We start from the raw sequence: 23500 nt of genomic DNA, 5'->3' as shown, positions 1-23500 counted from the left end.
ACTTCTATATCCCTTTCCCCACTTTGATCCTTCTTTCCTATCTCTCTTCCTTCTGTCTCTTGTCTATTGAACCATTTGGATCTGGTTGGCTCTCATGACTGTTGTGCTATACAGTATGCCTAATCATGGACCTCCCATTCTCCACAATCATATTCCTTTTCATCTTACTGGTTGGGTCTGTTACCTTCTTTGGTTGGCATGTTTGTCTTTCAGAGCCCCTTTTGTGTTCATAGGAATCTGCCAGTTGGCTGGTGGTGCTTCCCAGGGTATACTTATTTCCCAAAATATGCATCAAGCCAGGACAACAAAAAGTGCTTATAACACCTACCCTTACTCCTTATATGCCCACTGTGAGATGGAGTGTTCTCATGATATATCTATATATTTTCCTTTTTGTTTGGTCTAGACTGTACCTATTTCATGGACTATCATGGAAAAAGCCACCACCAGGGATGTTTTCTGCAGGCTTCCCTGGCTTGTGCTTGCTGGCTTTTCAAAATATTAGGGCGTCAAGAAATTAGTCACTTTTTTTAGATGAAAAAACAGAAGAACTTGTATATCAAAACAAAACATTTATTGAATGAAATAGTCTCCATTTTTATCGATGATGCTTTTCCATCTTACAAACTGGATGTTAATGCCATGATTAAAGAAATCACTTGGCTTTGAAGGAAAAAACATGTGCATATATTTTCCCATTAAGATGGTGTTGCAGCAAACATGTGGTGGGTGGGGGAGAACTTCCCAACCCAACTCCATAATCTTGGAGACCAGGTTTTGGGGTCAGAAGCGGTTTTTATGTAGGGCTGAGCCATTGTTTTTGGTATTTAATATTTGCATAGAGAATCCATTTTTCATCATTGGTGACAATTCTGTCCAAAAATGGTTCACGAGCATTATGCGCCAGAAGAGATGAAGCAACGTTCACACGTTGGAAATGATGATCATCAGAGAGTTTATGAAGCACCCAAACACCTTCTTTATGGAGTTTTCCCATAATATTTAGATGTTCATGTATTGTTTCATGAGAGACGTGCAGTTTCAGGGCCATTTCATGAGTGTGTTTCCTTGGGTTAGACTCAACAAGCATCTTCAGAGCATCAATATCAATTCCAACATGTCAGCCCATTCCATCACAGTTTTTAAGGCTAAAGTCACCTGAACTAAATTTGCAGAACCATCATTGACACTTATGAACATTCAAAACAATTCCATAAACTTCTTTGATATTCTTTGTGGCTACGGAGGTGTTGTTTCCCTTCTTGTATTCAAACAGCATTACATGTTGAATGTGTGTCTCATCGTTTAGTATCACTATAAGGGATTAGAGTATACAAAACTTTACACATTATATAGGCTACACTAACGTGACATTTAGGAGGTTCGTTTAACTATTATATGTGACATACATTTTTTAAGTATAAATAGATGTATACTGTTACAAGTTTAAATCTAGTTAGGATAATCAAATGTAGTTTCGTTTTACAATTTTAAGTCATTCTAGAAAAAAAAAGGATAATTTAGTTAATTTATTTTTTTGGTATTGATATAAGGCAAAAAATAGAAAACTCAACACTAATGAATTATAATAGAACAGGTTCTGCTCCTCAGAAAAAAAAACTTTTGTGGTTTGAAAGCATGCTGGTCCTCTCAATGAGTCTAGTACAGATTAGATAAGAAAAGTGCTTGCTCTAGCCTCTTTTTTTATTTCCCTCAAATATTAGTATTGGAAGGCTATTAGCTACAAAACATCAACCAAAGTGTGTGTAAGAGTTATATCTAGGCTACTTGGAAGATGACCAGCCTTGTATAGAGTTATCACAGAGAAAATAATATAAAATATAAAGTTTTACTGAAATAAAGCATATGAAATGTATTTAGGAGGTTTTAGAGATCATGCAAATGACATCTGAGATTTTTGAGGTGAAGAAAATCATTTTTATTCTTAACTTAAAAAGACTATATATTCAAGAACAAATCTTTAGTAAAAATTCGCCATTGAAAAACTGATTTTTTTGTATAAATGACTTGTAATCTATATAGCAAAAACGGCTCACAACACCACCATATTTGTAATTTGACTGACCTCATAACCACCAAAAAAAAAATCGAAATAAACCTAAATTAACCTTTTTTTCTTTCTAGAAGGACTTCAAATTGTAACATGAAACTACATTCGTTTATCCTAAGTAGCTCTAAGTTCGTAATATTGTACATCTGTTTATAATTACATTTTATTGCCCTTTGAACCGTGTCTAACTACTATCCGTGCCATTATAGGTTGTAAATCACTCGGGGACGTGCAGCTCATATTATGCTGTCGAATTACATTACCCACCAGCTGCTGGCGTGCGTGCTTCGTGAACCATTTTAATTATATTATTATTATATCTAATCTAGTCGTAAATAACTTAAAAAGATCCGTATTTTTAATTTAATTACTTTTATAATAATAAATAAATAAAGTATAAATATGAAAAATAAGAAATAAAGTACTTACCCAATCTTCTTTTTTCTTGCTCTTGATTATTGAGGAGAGTTAAGCCTGATTTTTTATAGTAAAGCACTTAACAATTTTTATTTAATTAAATAATTCACCAAATAATATATACTAATAACATGCAAAACGTATACAAACTCACTTACCTATCAAAATTTTCCTGGCTTTCTAACTATGCGACAAGAGCCATTACTACTTCATCTAACCTAGTTAACTTTCACACGGGAATGATGTTGCTACTCTGAGTGAAATTGACAATTAACTGTTCAGCACACAATGTTATACAATACGTCATTTGATAGCTGAAAACCTTGACGTTTTGTTGGTTGTAGGTAATCTATAATGAAACGTAAGAGAGGAATATCAACAAATTGTGAAAGAAATGATGTGACAGGTGGGTGTGGCAGGAGGGGTCTGATTTTCTATTTGATAGCTCTGAAACCAAACAAAATTGAAGGCTATAAAAATTATGGTTTGTTTGAGCACTAATGATTTTATAGAGAGTATTTTATGTTTAATTTCGTACAATTTCAAGGGGTGATGGATAAAATAGGGATGATGACATGCTAAGACAAAATGTGTCACGTGGGTCACAGCTAGTAGAAATTCAGGATTTTTTATATATTTTCTTGTAGAATTAAGAAATTAAAACTTGTATAACTATTAGAATATGGATTATTAAGTAAGATTTAATGCTATTCTAATTGGCATAACATAAGCATAAAGAAGTTAAATGCAATTTTGAATGTAAGACACTAAAACCTTGTGTCATGTGCAAGAGAGGGTTAATTAAGAACAAGTACTTCAAATATGAAGAAAAAAGCTACAGGTTATGTTAGTGCTAAAAGAGCTTTAGGTAAATTATAAAAATATAATATTTATTCTAGTTTAAAACAAACAAAAACACATGCTTTTTCTTCAGACTAATCTTAACCTTATGTTTCAGAATGTGACAGTCTTAAGTTCCTCAGTTCTTCAGCAACGGATGGAGGAAAATGAACGTCAACGACAGATTTCCCATTCAACAGAAGATCCTGGATTATCACAGTACTTAGAAGATGAACGCATTGCTATTTTCTTACAGAATGAAGAGTTTATGCAGGAACTAAGACACAATAAGGAATTCATGTCCACCTTAGAAAGAGGTATGATTCTGCTTAAATTAATAAAATGATTTTAAAACTCGTGATAAATTTATTTTTTGTAAAATGTTTCATGTCTGCACTTGATTACTTAATACAGGGTAGATATCTTAGACATGCAGTTTTTATGAAATAGATGAAAAGTAAATTCTGCATATGTGAAGGAGAAAGATATCTTAGGAAAAATAGAAAAACTTAACTTTTTAAAGTCCATGATAGTAATGAATTATAACAGAACAGGTTCTGCTCCTCAGCCTGCCTGTCATCTTCAGCTCTGTTCCTACAAATGTGGTTTATTTGTTGTTGGGATCTTTGTTTCAATGCCATATTGTCCCAGACCTGTCTCCAAGCTCCACATGTACGGGACCTTCGCGTGACCCTATTTTTATGATGTTTCGCATTTAACATGATTTCTGAGTCCTTGGAGTCGCCTGTGGCTTCGGTCCAACAACAGTCCACCCTTTTCAATCTTGTGGCCCATTTGCTTCAGTCGGAGTTTGGTGGGCACCAATTCCTTTTTCTGACCTTCCCCTTCCCAGCTGTTGCCTGTTCCTCCTCCCCTCAGTGCCACTGTTCACTGTTTTGCACAGTAATGCATGGTACACCAATTACAGTTCCGGTGACTACCTGGTGGGAGTTCGTCTGGCAAATTTCATTCATAGGTGTAGCATTTTATCAAAGGGATTTGTCATACCTGTTTGTGTACCTGTTTTCTTTCCTTCTCCATGGGGTTCCTTGTCATGCCAGCATCTGTTCGAGGCAGTACACGACCTCCTCACATAAAAGGCTATAGAACCTGGTCCATGCAGTTTGCAGGGTTTTACTCCCACCTGTTTGTAGTTCCCAAACAGTCTTAGGACTGGAGGCCGGTAATCGACCTGTCCTGCCTCATTCAATATGTTCACACTCCACCATGGAATTTTATCTTACTCTTTGGTGGGCTTTTTCTCAGGGTCTTTGGATGACTGAAATGGATGTCTCCAATGCTTGTGTGCATTTTCCCATATCAGAGCATTCTCATCCTTATCTTCGGTTTGTCCATTTTAGGGTGATATACCAATTTTATGCCCTACCCTTTGGGTTGGCTTCGGCTCCGTACTCTTTCTGTCGGATGGTGTGTACCTTTGTTCTCTATCTTCATGCCTTGGGGTGATGCTTTCACTTTTACATGCTCATTCTGAATGGGAATTGGCTTGTCATACTCATCAGCTCCTTCTCGAGGCTGCGCAGGTGGGCTGGTTGATCAAATTGGAGTTGTCATTTATTCATCCTACCCAGTAACTTGTTCATCTGGGTGTTTTCTTCAACACCCATCTCAGTCAGGCCCAACTTTCTTCTTTTTGGCTCCATTCTATGGAACTGGCTATTTTGAAAGCCCATTCTACTTTTTCACTTTCTGCTCACAAGGTTCTATCACTTTTGGGGATCTGGTTGTCTATGACACCTCTCATACCCCTCATCTGGGCTCGTATACAACCCTTTCAGTGGGTTCTCCACGACCAGTGGATCCTTACTCAGGATCCCTTGGATGCTCCTATAACCCTACATTGTGAATGATCTCTAATTGTATATTGGAGAAGTCTCATACATTGGCTGGTGTCCTGCTTCCTTCTCTGTGGCCAGATACACATATGTCCACAGATGCATTCCTTCAGGGCTGGGGTGCAAGAGTCAATCACCTGGAGGCTTTGGATTGTTAGTCTGTCGAGGAATGTTCTTTTCTTATTAATGCTCTTGAACTCTTAGCTATTTTTTGGGCTTTGGATCACTTTCTTTCCATCTCCAGAGGTTGTCTGTTCAAGATCCATTCTGACAATTCAACAGTGGTGGCTCATATCAATCACCAAGGTGGTATCTAGTCATGATCCCTGTGTTTTCAGACATTAGCACTTTCGTTTGATGGTGTGTCATATACCTGGTGCTTTCAACCTAGTGGCAGATCATCTTTCCTGACCCGACTGGGTTTATCTGATGGAGTGGTCTCTTTATCCTCTAATTTTTTGGTAGCTTTGCAATTGGTGAACTCATATCAACACATTTGCCACAACCCTCAATCACCAGTTACCTCAGTTTTGGTTCCTGGTTCCCCATCCTTGGGCTTCGGCTACAGATGCTTTCAGCACCATTAGTGACACCATTTCCTTTATCTATATCCTCCCTTCCAGTTACTCTATCTGGTAGTCTCCCTCATCCATACCACTCCGTGCAGAGTTTTTCTGATTGCTCCTTACTGGCCCACTCAACCATGGTTTTCTTGATTACTCCATCTTCAGTTGTGCCCTCCCGCCCCTCTTCCTTTATTTTCTAACCTCGTTTGTCATCCCCAGTCACAATTCTGCATCCTGCTCTTCGTGTCCTCCATTTTCACGTCTGACTTTGTCCAGTCTATGGCAAAGAGATCTAGTTTCTCATGTGAAGTAGCATCTTATGTAGCTCATTCAGTTTGTCCTTCATCCATGGCTGTGTATCAGGAAAAATGGACTGTTTTTTGCTCTTGGTGCCCTGGTTCAGAGTTTCCCGATTTCTCATCCTATTGTTGCTGGTGTTTCCAATTTTCTTATTTGTCTTTTTGAGAAGGGATCTTTGGTCTTCTCGCATTCGGGTTATCAAGCAGCCCTATCCCATACTTTCCATTTTTGTCATTACTGCAATGTCTTTTTTTTCCCCGATCCTTGCCAAGTTGATCCATCGGCCACCTAGGTGTACAGTGCTTCCACATTGGAACATTAATATGGTTCCCCATCCCCTTACTTTACCTATGTTTGAACCCATTGCCTCCTGCTCCTTGTTTCACCTATCCCTTAAAGCATATATCCTTCTCCTCTTGGCCTGCTGGCATCATTGGTTGAATCTGTTCTCTATCGATGTCACTTGCACACTGTACCAACACATCTATCTTCTCCTTTTTTGAGATCATTCCTTCCTTCCCAAGACCTTGGTGGCTCACAAAGATAATCTCTCCTTTTCTCCCATTTCCCTTCCCATTATTTCTCATTTCTACCCTCATCCTGATCTAGAAAGATTTCTATGCCCAGTGCATGCCCTTTGTTGTTATATTGCCTGCACGGCTTCCTTCCAGGGTTCTTGTTCCTGTTTCTTTATCCCATGGTAACCCTCTTCCTCCAGGATTCTTTCTCCCTTTACCTTTACCAACTGGGTTCATCATATAATCCAGTTGACTTACTCCTCCTTGTCCCCTTCCCAGTGTGTCTTGTTTCAAATTACCTCCCATCAAATCTGGCACTTCACCGTTTCCTTTTCTTCTTGTCTTCATTGGCTTTTGGAGGAGATTCTGCAGTTGGGCATGTGGACCACCTCTCAGACGTTCATCTCCCACTACTTACATCACATTGCGGTGTCAGCTTCCTCAGGGTATCCTTCAGACTTCATTGTGGCTATGACATGAGGTAAGCTTTTATTAATGCTTTCATTTCTTTCAGGGGCCCTTGCTTCGAATTCAACTCTTGGATCCCACTCTCTGGAGAGTGGTGCCTGACCACATATTTTTTACATACACAAACAACTCTGTACTGTATGCCTTGTTGATTCATGTGATCTTTCCATGGCTCTGCATGCTCACCTTGGAGATGGGGTGTTTCACAAAATCACTGGAGTGTGAATAACCTCATGATACTTGCTCCATAAATAGGCCCATCCTGGACCATACCACCCATGGATTGCATGGATAAAGCAAAAAGGGATAATTGCCCATCCCTGCCATGCCTTGATTGAATATATCAGTATGGTCTGCTTTTCAAAATAGGGTTTTGTGATTTCTCATTGCACTGTCTCGTGTGTAGCAGTCCCTCTGGACTTTCCAATGCACTCCCACCTTCTGTCAGTGGAGTATGGGAGTTCTTAACACTTACCAATTTCAAGCCACTAGGGTAGTTGACCATGGAGGTAGCCTGCTGGATGGGTTCCACACAGATGACTATATCTATTCAGTTCAGAGTAGGGTGGGGGTGTTCTGCTGGTGTAGAAGATGTAATATCCTCTGGATTGAGTGACACATACCATGGAGTGATGTGTCTCAATGCAGTTCACCTTTTCGATTGGGTGCCCTTATCCTACCCTCGTGCGTATGTTGGTATCTTGCTGGCTGGTTTTATATATATTGAGTGAACCAATTGACATAAGTCCTCACACCAGTTTGGGGTTGTTCATCTTCCTCCCTTGATTCCTTCTTCTGTGTAGTGGGTTGCAGTGGGTATACATGGGATATTTCTATTTCTGTCCTGGGCACTCCCTCATTCTCTCTTGCAATGAGAATGCAATTGACCTTTGGACGTTTCAGACCAGTCTTGTAGTCGCGGGAGTTGATTGCATGCAATTAACTTACCTCAGGTACTGGATGACACATTCCAGGATTCCTAGCTCAATGCTAGTCCTGTGTTGTGCCTTGGAGGTGGTGCTTTCCTCACAGTCAAGATTCTGGAGTTTGAGGTGAAGATGGTATGACCTCATTCTGCCCTCATGAGGATGTCAGTACCCAGCAAGGAGGTTTTGGATGTAGTTGACTTACTGAGTATGGTCTGCTGTGCCCTAGCCATTCTACATCATGGGATGCATCCTCCATTATCTACTTCCCTTGTGTGGGATTGAGTGTCTGTATATATCCAGTTGGGATCACATTCCTGACTTATCCTCTCCCACTTGGATGTGCTCCATTCCTTTTACATCATGTTTGATCATAGCTGTTCATGTCAAAGAGATACCTGGTTCAGAAGTGGTGTGGTGCCACTCCTCAGATCACAGGATTTGGTTCTCTCATCTATGGAAGTATCCTTCGGATGCTTTTGGGGGGTATGTCTGTTCTTCCTTTGCATCAGTCCCTCCTCCTTTTCAATGTGGGATTCTAGCTAATATTGTGAGTGGAAGAAAATACCATATCGGAAGTTATAATTTTTCTATACTGAAAATGTATTTCTGATAGGTGCTTTCCTCTTCTCACACTTCTACCCTTATCTCCACAATCTTCCGGTGCTTACGTCATCTGCCAAACTTTGAAGTGATAGTTTGATAGTGGTGCATAGAGAGAGTCGCATGCATCACGTGATAGTAATTCTCTCCAATTGGTGGTGAGTTGATTTGCATGAGATACATGTTGAAATCTTTGATTCCAATAGGGGATGCAGAAGGCTTGTGGCATGCTATATAAAAAAGTTCACAATGTTCAAAATGGGAAAAGCTAATCTTGTGAGAAAAGGGAAGCACCTATTGGAAATACATTTTCAGTGTAGGAAAATTATAGCTTTGCGGGAAGTTCGTGTTTTATGTTTGCCCGATGATTTTTTTTCCTCTCATGTTATGATTTTGTGAAGAGGGATATAACTACTGTGCAGAAATTGTTTTTCTATGGAAATTTCCACCTGCTGCTGTGCCTCCTTGTAATGTGCTGGGATAGGTATTGTTCTTTTTTGCAGGAGATCCATAGTAAGTTTTCACTGTGTATTTCTCACTCCCCGTAGGAATACCCATGTTCACTGATTTTATATGAGCTTGTGTAGATGAAACCATGTCTTCTCAGCTTAATGTTGGGTAAGTTAGATTTTTATACTTTTTTTACCATCTATGTTAATTTAGTTTGAACTTGCATTTGGAGTTTGATTATTTCTTTGTTTTTGTTCGCATTTTTATTTCTTTTCACTGTTACTGTTATTTTATGTGTAAGTTCTATTTTTGTACTACTAATCATACCTAATTGAGGATTAAATTTGAGTTAAACTTTCTTACTGTTAACTGGGTGCCTTTTTTCTTCTCATGTTCTTTGGTGTAAGTTTTATTTTCGTGTCCATTGTCTTATAGATCCTTTGGGTGGACTTATAGTTCAATATTTAAGGGTTGTTTATCTTCTACATTCCTTTCATGGTTTTGTACATTAGGTGTTACTTATTATTTTCTGTTTTAGGTCAAATTTCATAGTTTTACATTGTTGGTATTTTTGTCCTTTGTAGACTTTACATGTTTCTACGTTTTGTTAATTTTTAGTCATAAATACTTTTTCTAAGTATCTTAAGTTTATGTGTGTTTTTGGCAACACTTCATGACAGTTCCTTGGTTTTTATGGGCGATGATTGTGGGTTTCTACCTTCTGTTTTACTCTCCCCTCTATCCACTTCCCAGATCTCTTTCCCTCCTTAGGATTGTAACTCGTCCAGTTGTCTTGTTAATTCTGTTTGAGATCTACTACATAGAGGAGCTGTTGAACTGGTGGTGCCCAATAATGTTGATTTTACTTCTGTCTGTTTGTTGTCTCCAAAAATGCAAGAGATTGTCATGTCGTTTTTCTTTGGTTTGTCTGTGAGGGTTCTGTCTTCCAGTTCTGGGCACTGCCATTTGGTCTTTCTTCAATGCTATATGTTTTGCTGAGTGGTATGATCTTTTGCACATCATCTTCACTCGCTGGGTCTTTGGACTCATTATTACATGGATGACTGGCTTTTGCCCGCCTCTTCTCATGCCCAGTCAGTCACTCACACCTGCTTACTTCTCTGAGAAGATTGGTCAGGTGGTGTTTCTCATCAAGTTGGGAAGATCCTTTACTACCCTTTCACAGTTTCTTATTCATTTGGGGTTTTTCTTTATTTACAGTCTTTTTGAGCCCAGCCTTCTCTACTTCGGCTCCAGCATATGGAGCAGGCAGTCAGGAAGGCCCTACCTTCTCCTTCTCTCTCAGCACAAGAGGATTTTTTTTTATTTGGGGTTGTGGGCTTCCTTGAAAGTCAGGTGCACATGCATGCTCTGCATTGAATAATTCTTGACCATTGGAACTTCTCTCAAGATTCCTTGGACCATCCCATCTCCCTTCCATGTAGGATCATGGCCGTCCTAGCTTCGTGGCTTGACAGAGACTTACCACAGAGGGCTCCCATTCTTTCTACTCCTCCTGAGTCTCCTCTGTTTACAGATGCTTCCTTGGTGGATTTGGGGTGCTTGCTTCAATTCACCACAATTTCAGGTCGGTAGTCAGTCGAGGTGGCTACTCTCCATTTCCATGTCCTGAAGCATTTAGCAGTTTATCGAGCTGTGCATCATTTCCTCTCATTCCTGCAGGGGGTGAATGGTTATGGTTCATTCTGACAATTCCACTGTCATCAGCTATATTGCCAAATAAGGGGGTACCAAGTCCATCTCTGTGTTTTCAGACTCTGGATCTCCTGTATTAGGCCAATGACCACGACATGACTGTTCTGGTGTGTCATGTTCCTGGAGTTATGAATCTTGTGACCAGTTGCTTATCATGTCCCAACCAGGTTCTCCTCACAGAGTGGCTCTTTATCCTCATGTTTTTCTGTGGGTGTTGTCTCAACTGAGAACTACACATATGTATGCATTTCCCACTCACTGGATTGCCAAACTTCCTTTTTGGTCTCCAGTTCCTCACCCTTCAGCTCTGGGGTGGATGCTTTTTCTCCAGATTGGAGGGGGTCTTCACCTATATGCCTACCTGCCAATCAGACTCCTCTCCTGGGTCTGTTCCCTTATCCAGATCACACCTTGCTGTTTTCTGCTGGTTGCTTTGTATTGGCCAGCTTAGACGTGGTTCCCTCTGCTCTGGACCTTACTGGAACTATCGCCCCTTTTCTTATCTCTGTCCTGATCACTCCTCTGACAACCATGATTGGGCATTTTTCATCTGTGCCTCAGCTCTGAGACTTACCCCTCTTGTACCATCTTTCCTTGCCTGTACCATCCACCCTTTCTTCTTGTCTATGTACCAGAGGCATTGGTCTTACTTCAGACTTTGGTCTATTGGCCATGGCTTCTGACTATCCTGTTTTTCTGTTCCTCAACTGCCTCCAGTTCTTCATCTATTTGTTCAAGGTTTGTATGTTTCAACTGTTGCTTTTTATAGGGCTATTCTGTTGATTACTTTCCTTTCTCCCACTTCTGGAATGCCTTCTTTTCTGTGGTTATTTCCCTCCTTTTCCATTCATTTTGTCTGGTTCATCCTCCATGTTCCTTTGCTCTGCTGGATTGGGATCTCAGTGTTGTCTTTCATGCCCTCTCCGGTTCTCCTTTTGAACCCATTGCAATATGTTTCTTGTGCCATTTTTCTCTTAAGACCCATTTCCTCCCCCTCCTGGCATGCAGTTGTCATTGTTCCAATACTTATGCCATTAATGTTTTCCATGTCCTTTAGCATTCCTCGTATGTTATCTGCTATCGAGATCGGGCCTTCCTTCCTAGAACATCAGTTGTGCAGGAAGGTTGTTGGGCCTTTTCTCCTATTTACTAACCTTCCTTTTCCCACCTGTTCTTCCATTCAGATCTGGATCGTCAGTGTTGTCCAGGTCGTTACCATCTATGTTATATGGATTATACTGCCTCCTTTTATGATTCTCCTTACTGTCTCTTTGTTCCATGGAATTCCTCTGTTTTCCATGATGTTTCACCTATTCTGCCCACTGATTGGGTTTGTCAACTTATATGACTGACATATTTTGATGTATCCATGGATGTTCGCTGTCCACTTCATGTTTCTTCATATTAAATCTTTCATCTAACTATGTTTTTAGCTGCTCACAGTCTCTATCTTTTGGAGGAGATTGCTCAGGCTGATATGTGGACAACTCCCAATACATTTGTCACTCTTTATATGCACAACATAACTCTGTTTTCCTCGAGCTGGTATCATCTTCCTGGTATCGATTCTACACACATCTATTTGCCTATGCTTGGGTAAGTCAACATATTCATCTTTTTTTTATTATATCGTTGCTATACATCATATTTTAGGATCCCACCTGGTGGCAGATGTTGCCTGGTCAGGTATGCTAAAAATTATATCTTGGCACTAAATCTTAATACTTCCATAATGCTCACTGCAAAGATGGGGTGTTTCTGTAAGACTACTAGTTGCTTATCCTGTGGGTATATATATATATCTGTTTGTTTTTTTGTTTTATTATCATTGTATCATATGTAAATGATCATTACTCATGGACTTCATGAGTAAAGCATATGGGGATTTTTGCCCACCCCTACTGACCCATGATTCCTACAATCAGGATCTTTCTACTTTTTAAAATAAGGAAGCACAGACACCCATTGTACTGTCTCCAATGTGTTGTTCCTCCGAACTCCGCAGTACGTATTCCACCCCTATTTTTCTAGTGGAGCACATGAGTCCTTGCCACTGCTGTTTCGCAGTTGCTTGAGTGGTGGACCATGGAGGTTTTCTCTGGAGTGGGTTTTGTATAATAAAACAAACTTCATAATCAAATGTAAACACTCTGTGAGAAGAGGGCTGTCATTGTGATATTTGATATTATGCATCAATCATAATATGCTCAATCCAAGGCACTTCTCCCAGATGTTTTTTTGCCCGGGTAGATTACAATTGTTAATCTTGAAATAAAAATTTTATGCAAGGTGCTTCCACTTGATATTTTCTGCTTGGATGGACTGCACTTGCTATACTCAATAAAACACAAAGCACTTCTCCTGAATGTTTTTGCTCGGGCTGATCGTACTTGTTGTTCACAAAATAATTTTTTTATGCAAGATGCAGATGCCTCCACTGGGTGTTTTCTGCCCAGATGGACTGCATTTGACACACTCAATAATATCACAAGGCACCTCCCCCAGATGTTTTTGCCTGGGTGGACAACACTTTTTGATCTTTAAATAATTTACATACAAGATATGAAACAAACAATTTTATGCAAGTCGCTTCCACTGGATCTTTTCTGCCCAGATGGACTGCACTTGACATACTCCTTAATATCACAAGGTATTTTCCCTGATGTTTTTGCCCCAGGCTGACTGCACTTGTTGATCATACAATATGTTATGTACAAAATATGAAACTAAAAATACTCTGCAAGTTTTGGTTCCACTGGATGTTTTCTGCCCATTTGGACGGAACTTGACATAATGCGACATATACCAAGGTGCTTCCCCAAATGTTTTGTTTGTGGTGACCATACTTGGCTGTCTTAATTTAAATCCAAGGCTCTTCCCTTGGTTGGTTTTTTGCCTGGGCAGCCCACACTTGTTGATCTTACAATCTTATGCAAGGTGCTTCCACTGTTGTTTTTGACCAAATGCACCACACTTGGCATGAATCAATGAATCCCAAGGTGCTTCCCCTTGATGTTTTTTGCCAGGGGCAGACCTCACTTGGCCTATTCATATACATTTACAGTCCTTTAGCCCTAGCCACGTATTCTTATATCTGATTACAGGGACTTTATTCAAATCTAACTGTGATTATGTCACATGCTTGTTACATATGTGGACATCTTATGTACTATCTGTTGTTCATGGGCAGGATCTGTATTACATGACATGCTGCCTGTCTGTTAAGTTCTCTGTGTGTTTTACTTTGTTTGTTACTGGGCGAAGAGCATACCTGTTTCAGAAGTTGTGCTTTACCCATAGGTGTGCCTCCTTTTATAATTTTGGCACACCTATTCTTTCATGGCAGTTGTTCTTTGCTTGTTTGTTTAATTTTACATCTTCATTGGCCTCTCCACCTTTACAGTGTGGGATTCTAGTTTTGGATGAGAGGAGGTAGTACAGTTTTGGAAGTTAACATTTTCTAACACTGAAAATGTATTTCTGATAGGTACTTACCTCCTTTCACCCACTTCCTGCCCTTCCTTTTCACTGATTTGCCCTTGTTTCTGGTTTGTTTCTGCCAATTCTAGAAAGTGAGGATTGTACTGCAATGGTAGAGGTAGCTATGTGCGCTATTGTAGGTGGTGCAGTATGATTGGTGGAGGGTAGTCAGATGATCAGCACATGTTGCTGCAATGGTGCAAAAATGAAGGAATATAAAAGATTGGTACACTGTTGAAAATTTTAGCAATGCTTAGAGGGCAAATTAAGGTCAAGATAGCTTTGGGTGAGAGGGGTTAAGTACCTATTGGAAATTCATTTTCAGTGTTAGAAGATGTTAACTTTTGGTGTATTTCCATGAAACATCATTGCAACAGCATATCTGAACCTGGGCAAGCAGTGTTTTCGGTATCCCATTCAGAATGTTAAAAAACGTACTATAGATATTATCCAGCTTATTTCCTAAACTAAAAAAACTTTATGAATAAATAACTGTTATTAACTTCAGTGATAAGTTTTCTGAAGTCTTGGGAAAATTTTATTATCACAAAGTTACTAATGCAGTTGTTGTCTTTGAAGAAAAAGTACATTTATTGTTTTAGCCAGTTGACACTGTTGCATTGAAACATCTTTTTTAAAATTTTTAATAAAATAAAAAGCTAATAAAATTTGACTCCTTGAACAAATTTTGATCAAACATGCTTTTACCCAAAAGTTTTTGGTGGATGTGCCAGTAAATACTGCACCAACTGTTGTTGCCATAACTTGATATTTTTGTATTACAGTTTAACATTTGAGACAAAAACCTTCTGAAAAGAATAATGCAGTATTTAGATATAGAGCTGGGTGATTAGCTCAATTAATTGATATAATTGATTATCTATTATCATTGATTACATTGATTAGTGCCTTGTAAAATAATTGATTAATCAAAATTATGATAAAATCAATGTTGCAAAATTAAGCAACAAATGTTTCCAATTATTTCAAGTATTCAGTAATCAAAATATTGCCATTATGATATTTCATTATTATTTTAGATTAAATCAAGTTTGTTTAGCTTAATTGGTTATTGTCATAACTCATAAAAAATTCAATTAATCAAAATTACAGTTTCTTATTATTACTGTTTTCACATATTCCAACTTATCAAGTAATTGTTGTTAACATTATGCGTATATGGGTGGATCAAAGTGCAAATGTCACAACCTTTCTACAGAATTGCATTTAAAATTTAAACTTTTTAACAATGGATTTCAATAAACTTGGCACCAAAATGTAGTATATAATGCAAATGTTTATCTAAGTTTTAATTTCAAAAGGCAGAGTTTAACTTCTCAGTCTTCACTTCTATCACAGCATACTGAATTTTGATTTATTTTTTATTTCTCCCTCATATGTGTTTCAGAGTGCTCAGCCAATTAGAAATACAAACTATAGTTAATGACAGGATAGCATACAAAATTGGAACCTTTTGCCTTTTTCATTTGCTGAAGCATCAATAGACTGTCAAACCCATTAGTGAGTCTCCTTTTACCTTATGGCTTTAGGGTAGTCATCTAACTCATGTTACATATTGTATTGTACCATTCTTGTTTGTTTAGTTCTAGTGGTCATAGTTGACATTTAGCAAGAGAATCTTGAGTGTTGACTAAAATCATTGCTCTGAGCTGTAATGGAATTTTTGAAACCTATTCATAACATATTTTACCTAGGAAACCACTCAGATTTGGGACATCATATTCTAGTTACTTGTATATTTTTGTGTTCTAAGATGCATGTGTGAAAGCAACATGAATTGTTTTGTGGACAACCAACATAGTGTAAAAAAAGTATTCTTATCAAAGTATGTTCAAGGACAAAAAGTAAGGTTAAGTGGCAAATTCCATTTATGTATATTTTTTACTTAATGTTATATTTTTTAACAAAACTAATTACAATGTAAAAACTAAATTATTAGATTGATTGAAAAATTTAAATGAAAAAATAAAAATTCTTGTGATATTTGATATCCTAGTTCGAGGCCACTATGTTTATATGATGTGATATAACTGTAACTTGGTCTGTTGTTCACACTAAGCTGTCCTTGTGATATATTGGGTTCCATGTAAAGCAATAAACCTAAAAGAAAATAGATGTGAAAAGGTTAGAAGTTCAGACTATTAGGATTAATAATTGTATTTGTCAGCAGTCACACTGGAAAAACAAAAACAAAAAAATTTGATTTTATTTCATATTTTTTTAACTTTTCACTGTACATCGATTTCACAACAGTTAGTGTTAGGGTACAGAAAATAAAGCTTGCCAAATGTCACGAAGATGCATATAATACATTCAGAATTGTAGCATGTATAGTTTCATGATTACATGATGGTTATAAAGTCAATGAAGTTGACTGAACCTGTATGCATACAGTTAAGCTATCTAAGTGGGCTATCTAAGTTTTTTCCATTATAGGTATTCAAAATTGATTTATAGTAAGTATTTTTTTTTCAGTAAACTCATGTCGGAATAATTGATGTCATCTCATAAAAATTAATTATTAGTTAAATGAAATTAATGAGCCATATGACTAATTAGCAGGTTCCATTAATTGATCAACTCTACTTAGAAAACCAGCATATTTATGTAATTTTGTTTCTTTGAAATTTGTATCACCTTATAACCATCTAAACTCTAAAGTATGAAGGGTTAAAAACCAGCTTTTAACATTAGGTTTTACCTTATTATCCATTAATTCTAATACATGGAGTAATAATTATATTTTTATTTTTCAATTTATAATATTTCATTTCACAACCTTTATTTTATTTCATCCTTAGTTAAACCAAATTTCACCCTTACTTTAACCCTGCATTCTAATATTTATCATATTGTAAAAGACATAATAGAATTGAACTTTGTAATGCTTTTTGTGTTTTATTGCTTTTGTACATTGAAAGAAGGGTATCTTGCTTGATACATACTAATAAATATGTTTTGTTTATTTGTTTTTCATTGCTAAAGATATTATGGTGTTATTTATTGTATGCCATTTTTGAAGAAGATAACCTTCAGATATTTTGTGTAGATTCTACTTCTTCAGGTTGTTATGTTGAATATTTAGTGCTATGTCCTACAAGTGTTTTTTGAACTTCAGGAGGTAAATATATATGCACTCCATTTTAGTTGGTGATGATAAAAAAAAAAAAAAAAATTAGCATGTGGTGTTTGTTTTCTACAGCTTCTCTTATTACTTCAGATGATGATGATGATAAATTGTACCAGCCTCCTGAAGGTATAGATAATTTTCCATACCTTCGACCTATTCAACCAGCAGCTGAAGATCCCGATGCAGCCTTCAGAGAAAAACTAAGAAGCATGGGGAAGTGTAAGTTTCTTTATTTCTAAAATATAATACATGCTATAAAAGATCTGTAATGAAATATGTAATATTATGAATGAACTGAATAACTTTCTTCTTGTAATTTTGATAATGATATATATATATATATATTTATTTTCTGGTGGATAAATATTTAAAAAATTTACTTATATATATGTTAAATGTTTTAATTGGCATTTAATATTTGCACATATTTTTCATCAACAAATCTATAATGTATAATAATGATCAGTGCAAAGCTGTTTTTAAAATAACTAAACTAATTACACTACTGGAGTGAATTTTCACTTATATAATGGAATATTTTTTCAGTATCACGACGCAAGTTTACTCAACTGGCCAAATTGTTTTCACGAAGAAAAAGATCGGGGTTTCGTCAGATGTATCCTTTCTCTGCATTAACTTATCTGTCTAGTAAATATATGCATATTATTTTCTACAGGTAGTAAGTTTTAACAAACTTCATCAACCTTATTCATTTGAGATGCAATTTCAACCACATACTGTAGGCCTTCATCAAGGGAATATGTTTCTAAGTAAGAAGTCTAGCACAAACAAATCAAAATGTTATTCCAAAATTAGTGGATGAAGCACTTTATAACTTTTCAGATTAACTACAACCCTTCACTTAGAATATCATATATACAATGTGTATAAAAATATTTTATGGTTTTATACAGAAGGTTAGATATGTTATTTTAAAACAATGTTAGTTTCACTATTTCATTACAGTTCATGTTGCAAAGTCCAGTCATGTTCTATCTGACAATGCATCTTTGACAGTAGTCTTTCTTCGGGATAGTTTCCATTGCAGAAGTCTCTGTTGTAAGGCTGTCATGTCCAAAGCATACCTCTCCTTCCTGTATGTTTTCCATAACTAACCTATTATATGAAGATGATTGTTTCCCAGCTCCCTTTGAACAGTTTAATCACATAGTAATCCATATGCATTGTGTCTGGTGACTTGACTGGTATATTTTCATGTGGAATAGCATGAATACCCATCTCAGTCTCCAGTTGAACAGGAAATATTACTGGAAGCCTTATCTCTATGAACCCATACCCTGTTGGCCTTTTGGTCATACAACACTAGTACAGTATCCAGTGATATTCATGAATCCCTTTGAAAAAGTTTTGTGACATGCCTTTTACCACTTATTGATTTTTTTTTTTACACACATTGGTCATAGAAAATGGCATGAGACATGTTACAGTTAGGTATTCATTGCTTCCTCAAATGTCACAATGTACTGCCATTTTTCCTCAACTGAGTAGTATTCACATAATTTTCTACAGTTTGTTTTCCTTTCTTGAATGTGTGATAGAACAACTTTTGTACATGAGTTGTGTTGGTTTTTTAACTCAGATTCTTCTTAATTATGTTGCATACTGTTGCCTTGGATATATTGATTGGATTTTACCAATGATCTATTAAACCTATGACTACTGGCTCTCTACATTGTAAAGACCTAACTTTGCTATTGTTATATTTTGTTCCAAAAATAAAACTGGTGAATGAAATTGTTTTAAATTTGACAAGAACCTTCCTAAAAGTATGTATTTTCTGATATGGTACTTTACCTTTTCTGACATAAATATCTATTCTCGTTCAGTGCTACCCTCTATATACAAAAAAAATAAACATGCCACAAGCCTTCTATCTCCTTTCCATTGGAATTGACTGATTCCAATGCATCTCTCATGCAAATCATCATGCATCAACCTTCCACCTTATTGGTGTGACATACCCTCATGACATGTGACTCCCTCTATTCAATTCTAACGAGGTATCACTTATCGTTTGGCAGTACTTGTATTTAGATGGTTTTTTCTTTTGGTGCTCTTCATGTGAATCATGATTTTAATAGTTTAATTTCCGAAGTCGGATTTCTTCATTATCATTTTTTTCTTTACATTGAAGAAATCTTTTAATTCAACTTAATTTCCCAGTTTTTATTTTCTTCTCACACTCACATATTTTACATCAAACACTTTTGTTTGATTTACTTATTTCTAAAATGAATTCTGGAGTTCATGTTCCATCTTCAGGTGTTATACCTCTAGCACTATTTTGACAGGCTGCAGGTAGAGGAGACCTGTTGTTGGATTTCTCTGCTATTATCCATCGTGAAATTGATCGTTATATGGGTTAACCTTCTTCTCCTGAACTTGCTCCACTAATCCTCCTGAATAAGTTGAACCTATTCTGGCCAATGAAGATGTGGTAGCTTTTTTACACCACCATATATTGCCGTGTTTTTCCCTACCACTTCTGCAGAATCAGCTAGGCCTATTATGGTATTTTTTGACATGATTTCTCAGGCATGTTATGTTTTATCCCATTCCCTGTTTTTCAATGACTACTTATTGGCTCATTTGTCATCTTCAGCTCTCGTTTTACACATGTGGTTTCACTGTAGTTGGGATTTTCTGGGTCATGATGCGACCTTGTTCCAGGTAAGTTTGTCACCTCTTTCTCTGCGTGATTTCTGTATTTTTTCTTTGGTGATATGTTTTAGATCATGTATCTGAGATATTGGAATCAAGTGTAATCTGTGCATCGACACTCAACTCTTTCCTCTTTGGTTGCACATTTGTTGCAGTTGGAGCCCTGACATGCCCTATTATTTCCATATCTACCTATCCCTGTTCCACTTCCAGAGGTTTCTCATTTCGTTGCTTTATTCAATGTTGATGGGAATGTTACCAACAGTACCAGAGACTAACCAGAGGTTCTGGTACAGTGGGAGCTTGACTACATCATATTGTTACATTTTGGCTATCTTTCACTACAGTTTCATGGGTTCTTCAGGTTTTATCAGAGGGACTTGTCCTACTATTTCTTTCCTCACCTCCTTTGTCCCTGGTACTCTTTTCCTTCCCCATGACTTGGGATCCTGCCACTAGCTTGCATCTGTCCAAGGAGGTACAAAATATTCTGTCTCTACAGGCTGTTGCACCCGTTCATCATCTTTCTCCAGGCTTTTATTCCAGGCTGTTTGTCGTTCTTGTGCAAACCGGAGACTGGTGGTCTGTACTAGGTTTGCTCCACCACATTCTAATTTTTAATCTGCCCTGTTTTACCTTGTAGTCTTTTCTCACCCTTAGGTGGGATTTTTCTCAATATTCATTGATGAAAAAGAGGAATGTTTTGAATAATTATTTGCATATCCCGATAGTTCATCACTCATGACTCTCTCTTAGGTTTATTCTCTATGGGGTGGTTTGTCTGTTTTGTGCACTGCTCTTTCGACTTGCTTCAGTCCTGTATGTTTTGTCAGGCATTCAGAGCATTCGTTCATCAGTTATATGCTCTCGGGTTGCACTTTCTTTGGCTGATTGGCTACTGTTTCCTCGTTTCAAACAGGAATCTGCCTGTTATCCTTATCAGTTGCTTCTGAAAGCAGCTATAATGGGCTGTTAATCAAATTGGAGAAGTCCTTAAATATCTTAGCCCTTTTGGTGTTTTTCTTTTTCTACACACATCTCAGTCAGGCCCATCCTTCTCCCCTTTGACTTTGTTTGAAGGGTTTTCAGTTGGATTACAGCTTGTGAAGTTCTATCGTATTTGGGGATATGATTTTTCATGGTAGCCCTTATCCCCTTAGGTCAGACTTGTATGCAGGCTCTTTTGTGGGCTTTTCACAAGCAGTGGAATTTTGCGAGGATCCTTTGTTGGTTCTTATTACCCTTCCTCCTATCCTTGTCATGGATTGGCATTGGTGGTTAGGTATGACTTACACATTGGTGGGAGTCCCACTTCCTCCTCCTCATCTGGTTTTCCACATTTCGTGGATGCATTCCTTCATGGAAGGCAGGGCATGGGTTGATCAACTAGAAGATTCTGAGTTTTTGGTCTACTGCAGAGAGGTTTTATCCTATCAATGCCCTGGAGCTTCTCACTGTATGTTGTGTTTTGGTTCATTTTATCCATCTGGCCAGAAATTGTCTGGTAATGATCCTTTCTGACTTTTCTTCAGTGATTGCTTTTACTCAATCACCAGGGTGGCACCTGTTCTCCATCCATCTGTATTCATACGTTGGATTTTCTTTTTGGGCCAACATGCTCGATATTCCAATCATTGCGTGTCATGTTCTAGGTGCTTTCACTCTTGTTGTGGATCAGATTCCTGTCCAGACAACATTTATCTGATGGATTGGTCTCACAATCTATTTGATTTCCAGTGGCTTTGACTTCAGTGGGGGTACTCCTCACATTGAGGTTTTGGCTACATTTCTTAACTACAAATTGCCTTGGTTTTGGTTTCTGGTTCCTTGTCTTCTTGCTCTGGCTATTGATGTATTCAGCTAGGATTGGGCCTACACATTAATCTATCCTCCTGTTCTCCTCTGGGTGATTTTGTTGATCCTTGACAATCCATATTCAGTCCTTCTGATAGCTTTTTCTGGCCATCTCAGCTGTGGTTTCTGTTGCTTCTCCTGCTCCAACTTTCTCTTTTGTTATCTTTTCTGCTGTCTCTGTCCCTTCTTTGCCACCCTCAGCCACTGGTGCTTCATACAGACCTTCCTGTCTTCCGTGTTCATGCCTGGTTTCCTCTGGTCATTGGCGATGTGATCCAGCTTCTCCTGATGATTAGCCTCTTTCTGACTTGTTTCATTTGCCCTTCCTACCTGGAAGTTTCTCAACAGAAATGGAATTTTTCCATCATTGGTTTCTGGATCCAGGGTTCCCCCCTGATCAACCCACTGTTCTTAGTTATGTGTATTCCCTTTCTTGACTTGTGGATCGAGTGTCTTCTGTCTCCCCAGTCTTGGATTTTCAGGTGGTCCTGTCCCACACCTTTCATTTTTCCTGATTTCCTATGCATTACTTATGGATGTGTTCCTTCCAGATTTGTCATCTGCTGTGGTGGATTGTCCTTCCAGATGGGGATATTATGTGGTCCTGCACTACCTCACTTTGCCAATGTTCGAACCACTTTCCCAGTGGTCTTTCTTTCACCTTCCCTTATGTTTTCCTTCCTTCTCCTTTTCGCCTGTGGATGTCAGTAGTCTATTTATTAGACATCAGTGTTTTACGTACTCTTTATCCTTCTACATATCTTCTTTCTCTGGATCGTTTTTCCTCCGTCACACTTGTGAAGATAACTCCTCCATTTAGCCACTTTCTCTTTCTTATGATCTGGATAGATTTCTGTATATGTCTCTTTTTATTATATTGCCTGCACTCCTTCATTCTGTGGAGTCTGTTCCTGCCTTTTCTTCCTTGGCAACTGTCTTCTGTTCATGTTCTTTCAGATCTTTCTTTGATTGGCTTCTTTCTCTTTATTGTCTTACTCCCATTCTTTGTTCTAAGTGTCTTGTCACCCAATTTGACACCTTACCTTTTCACTGTCAATCCATCTTCGTTGTCCTGTGGAGGTACTTTTTAAATAGAGTATGCGGACTACCCATGATATGTTCATCTTTCACTATTTGCATTAGATCAAAGTTTTCTTCCTCTTTGGGTTATCGTCTTCCACCTGTAGCCATTCTAGAATATCAAAATGCAATGAGACTTTACTGGACAAGTTTTATTTTCTTCTTATTTTTCCTTTTCATGGGCTCTTTTCCTTTTATTAATGCTCATGCTTTGCATCCTGCTCTGTGGCAAGTTGTGCCTGACCAGATATTTTTTAAATGTTCAAATCTGCACTGTCAGGCCATGTCAACTTGCATATTATAATTCCATGGCCACACAATGCACACTGCAGAGATGGGGTGTTTTACAATATCGCTTGTAGGTTTATCCTCACGATAGAATTGCTTCAGAAGTTTGCCTGTCCCAGACCATACCCACCCATAGACTACAGGTGTAAAGCAGAAGGGGATAACTGCCCATCCCTGCCATGCCTTGTATTGAATAAATTGGTATGATTTGCTTTTAGAAATAGGGTTTTGTGG

At 37.8% G+C, this 23500-nt stretch overlaps 1 protein-coding gene across 3 annotated transcripts in view; it reads left to right on the top strand.

Annotated features, from left to right (window-relative positions):
- Positions 1 to 23500, top strand: part of LOC106468519 (CUE domain-containing protein 1-like) — a 57634-nt gene that overhangs the window by 19616 nt on the left and 14518 nt on the right. For 2 of the 3 annotated variants that reach the window (XM_022396854.1, XM_022396853.1), the window contains exons 3-5: positions 3447 to 3645; positions 17435 to 17581; positions 17909 to 17978. In XM_022396854.1, coding sequence (XP_022252562.1) covers positions 3447 to 3645; positions 17435 to 17581; positions 17909 to 17978 — 416 coding nt within the window. The remainder of the gene's footprint in view (positions 1 to 3446; positions 3646 to 17434; positions 17582 to 17908; positions 17979 to 23500) is intronic. The other variant, XM_013928951.2, reaches the window with a different exon arrangement.

This window comes from Limulus polyphemus, unplaced genomic scaffold, assembly GCF_000517525.1.
Source record: "Limulus polyphemus unplaced genomic scaffold, Limulus_polyphemus-2.1.2 Scaffold3038, whole genome shotgun sequence".
NCBI classification, from domain to species: domain Eukaryota; kingdom Metazoa; phylum Arthropoda; class Merostomata; order Xiphosura; family Limulidae; genus Limulus; species Limulus polyphemus.
This window is presented reverse-complemented; position numbering and strand designations above follow the sequence as displayed.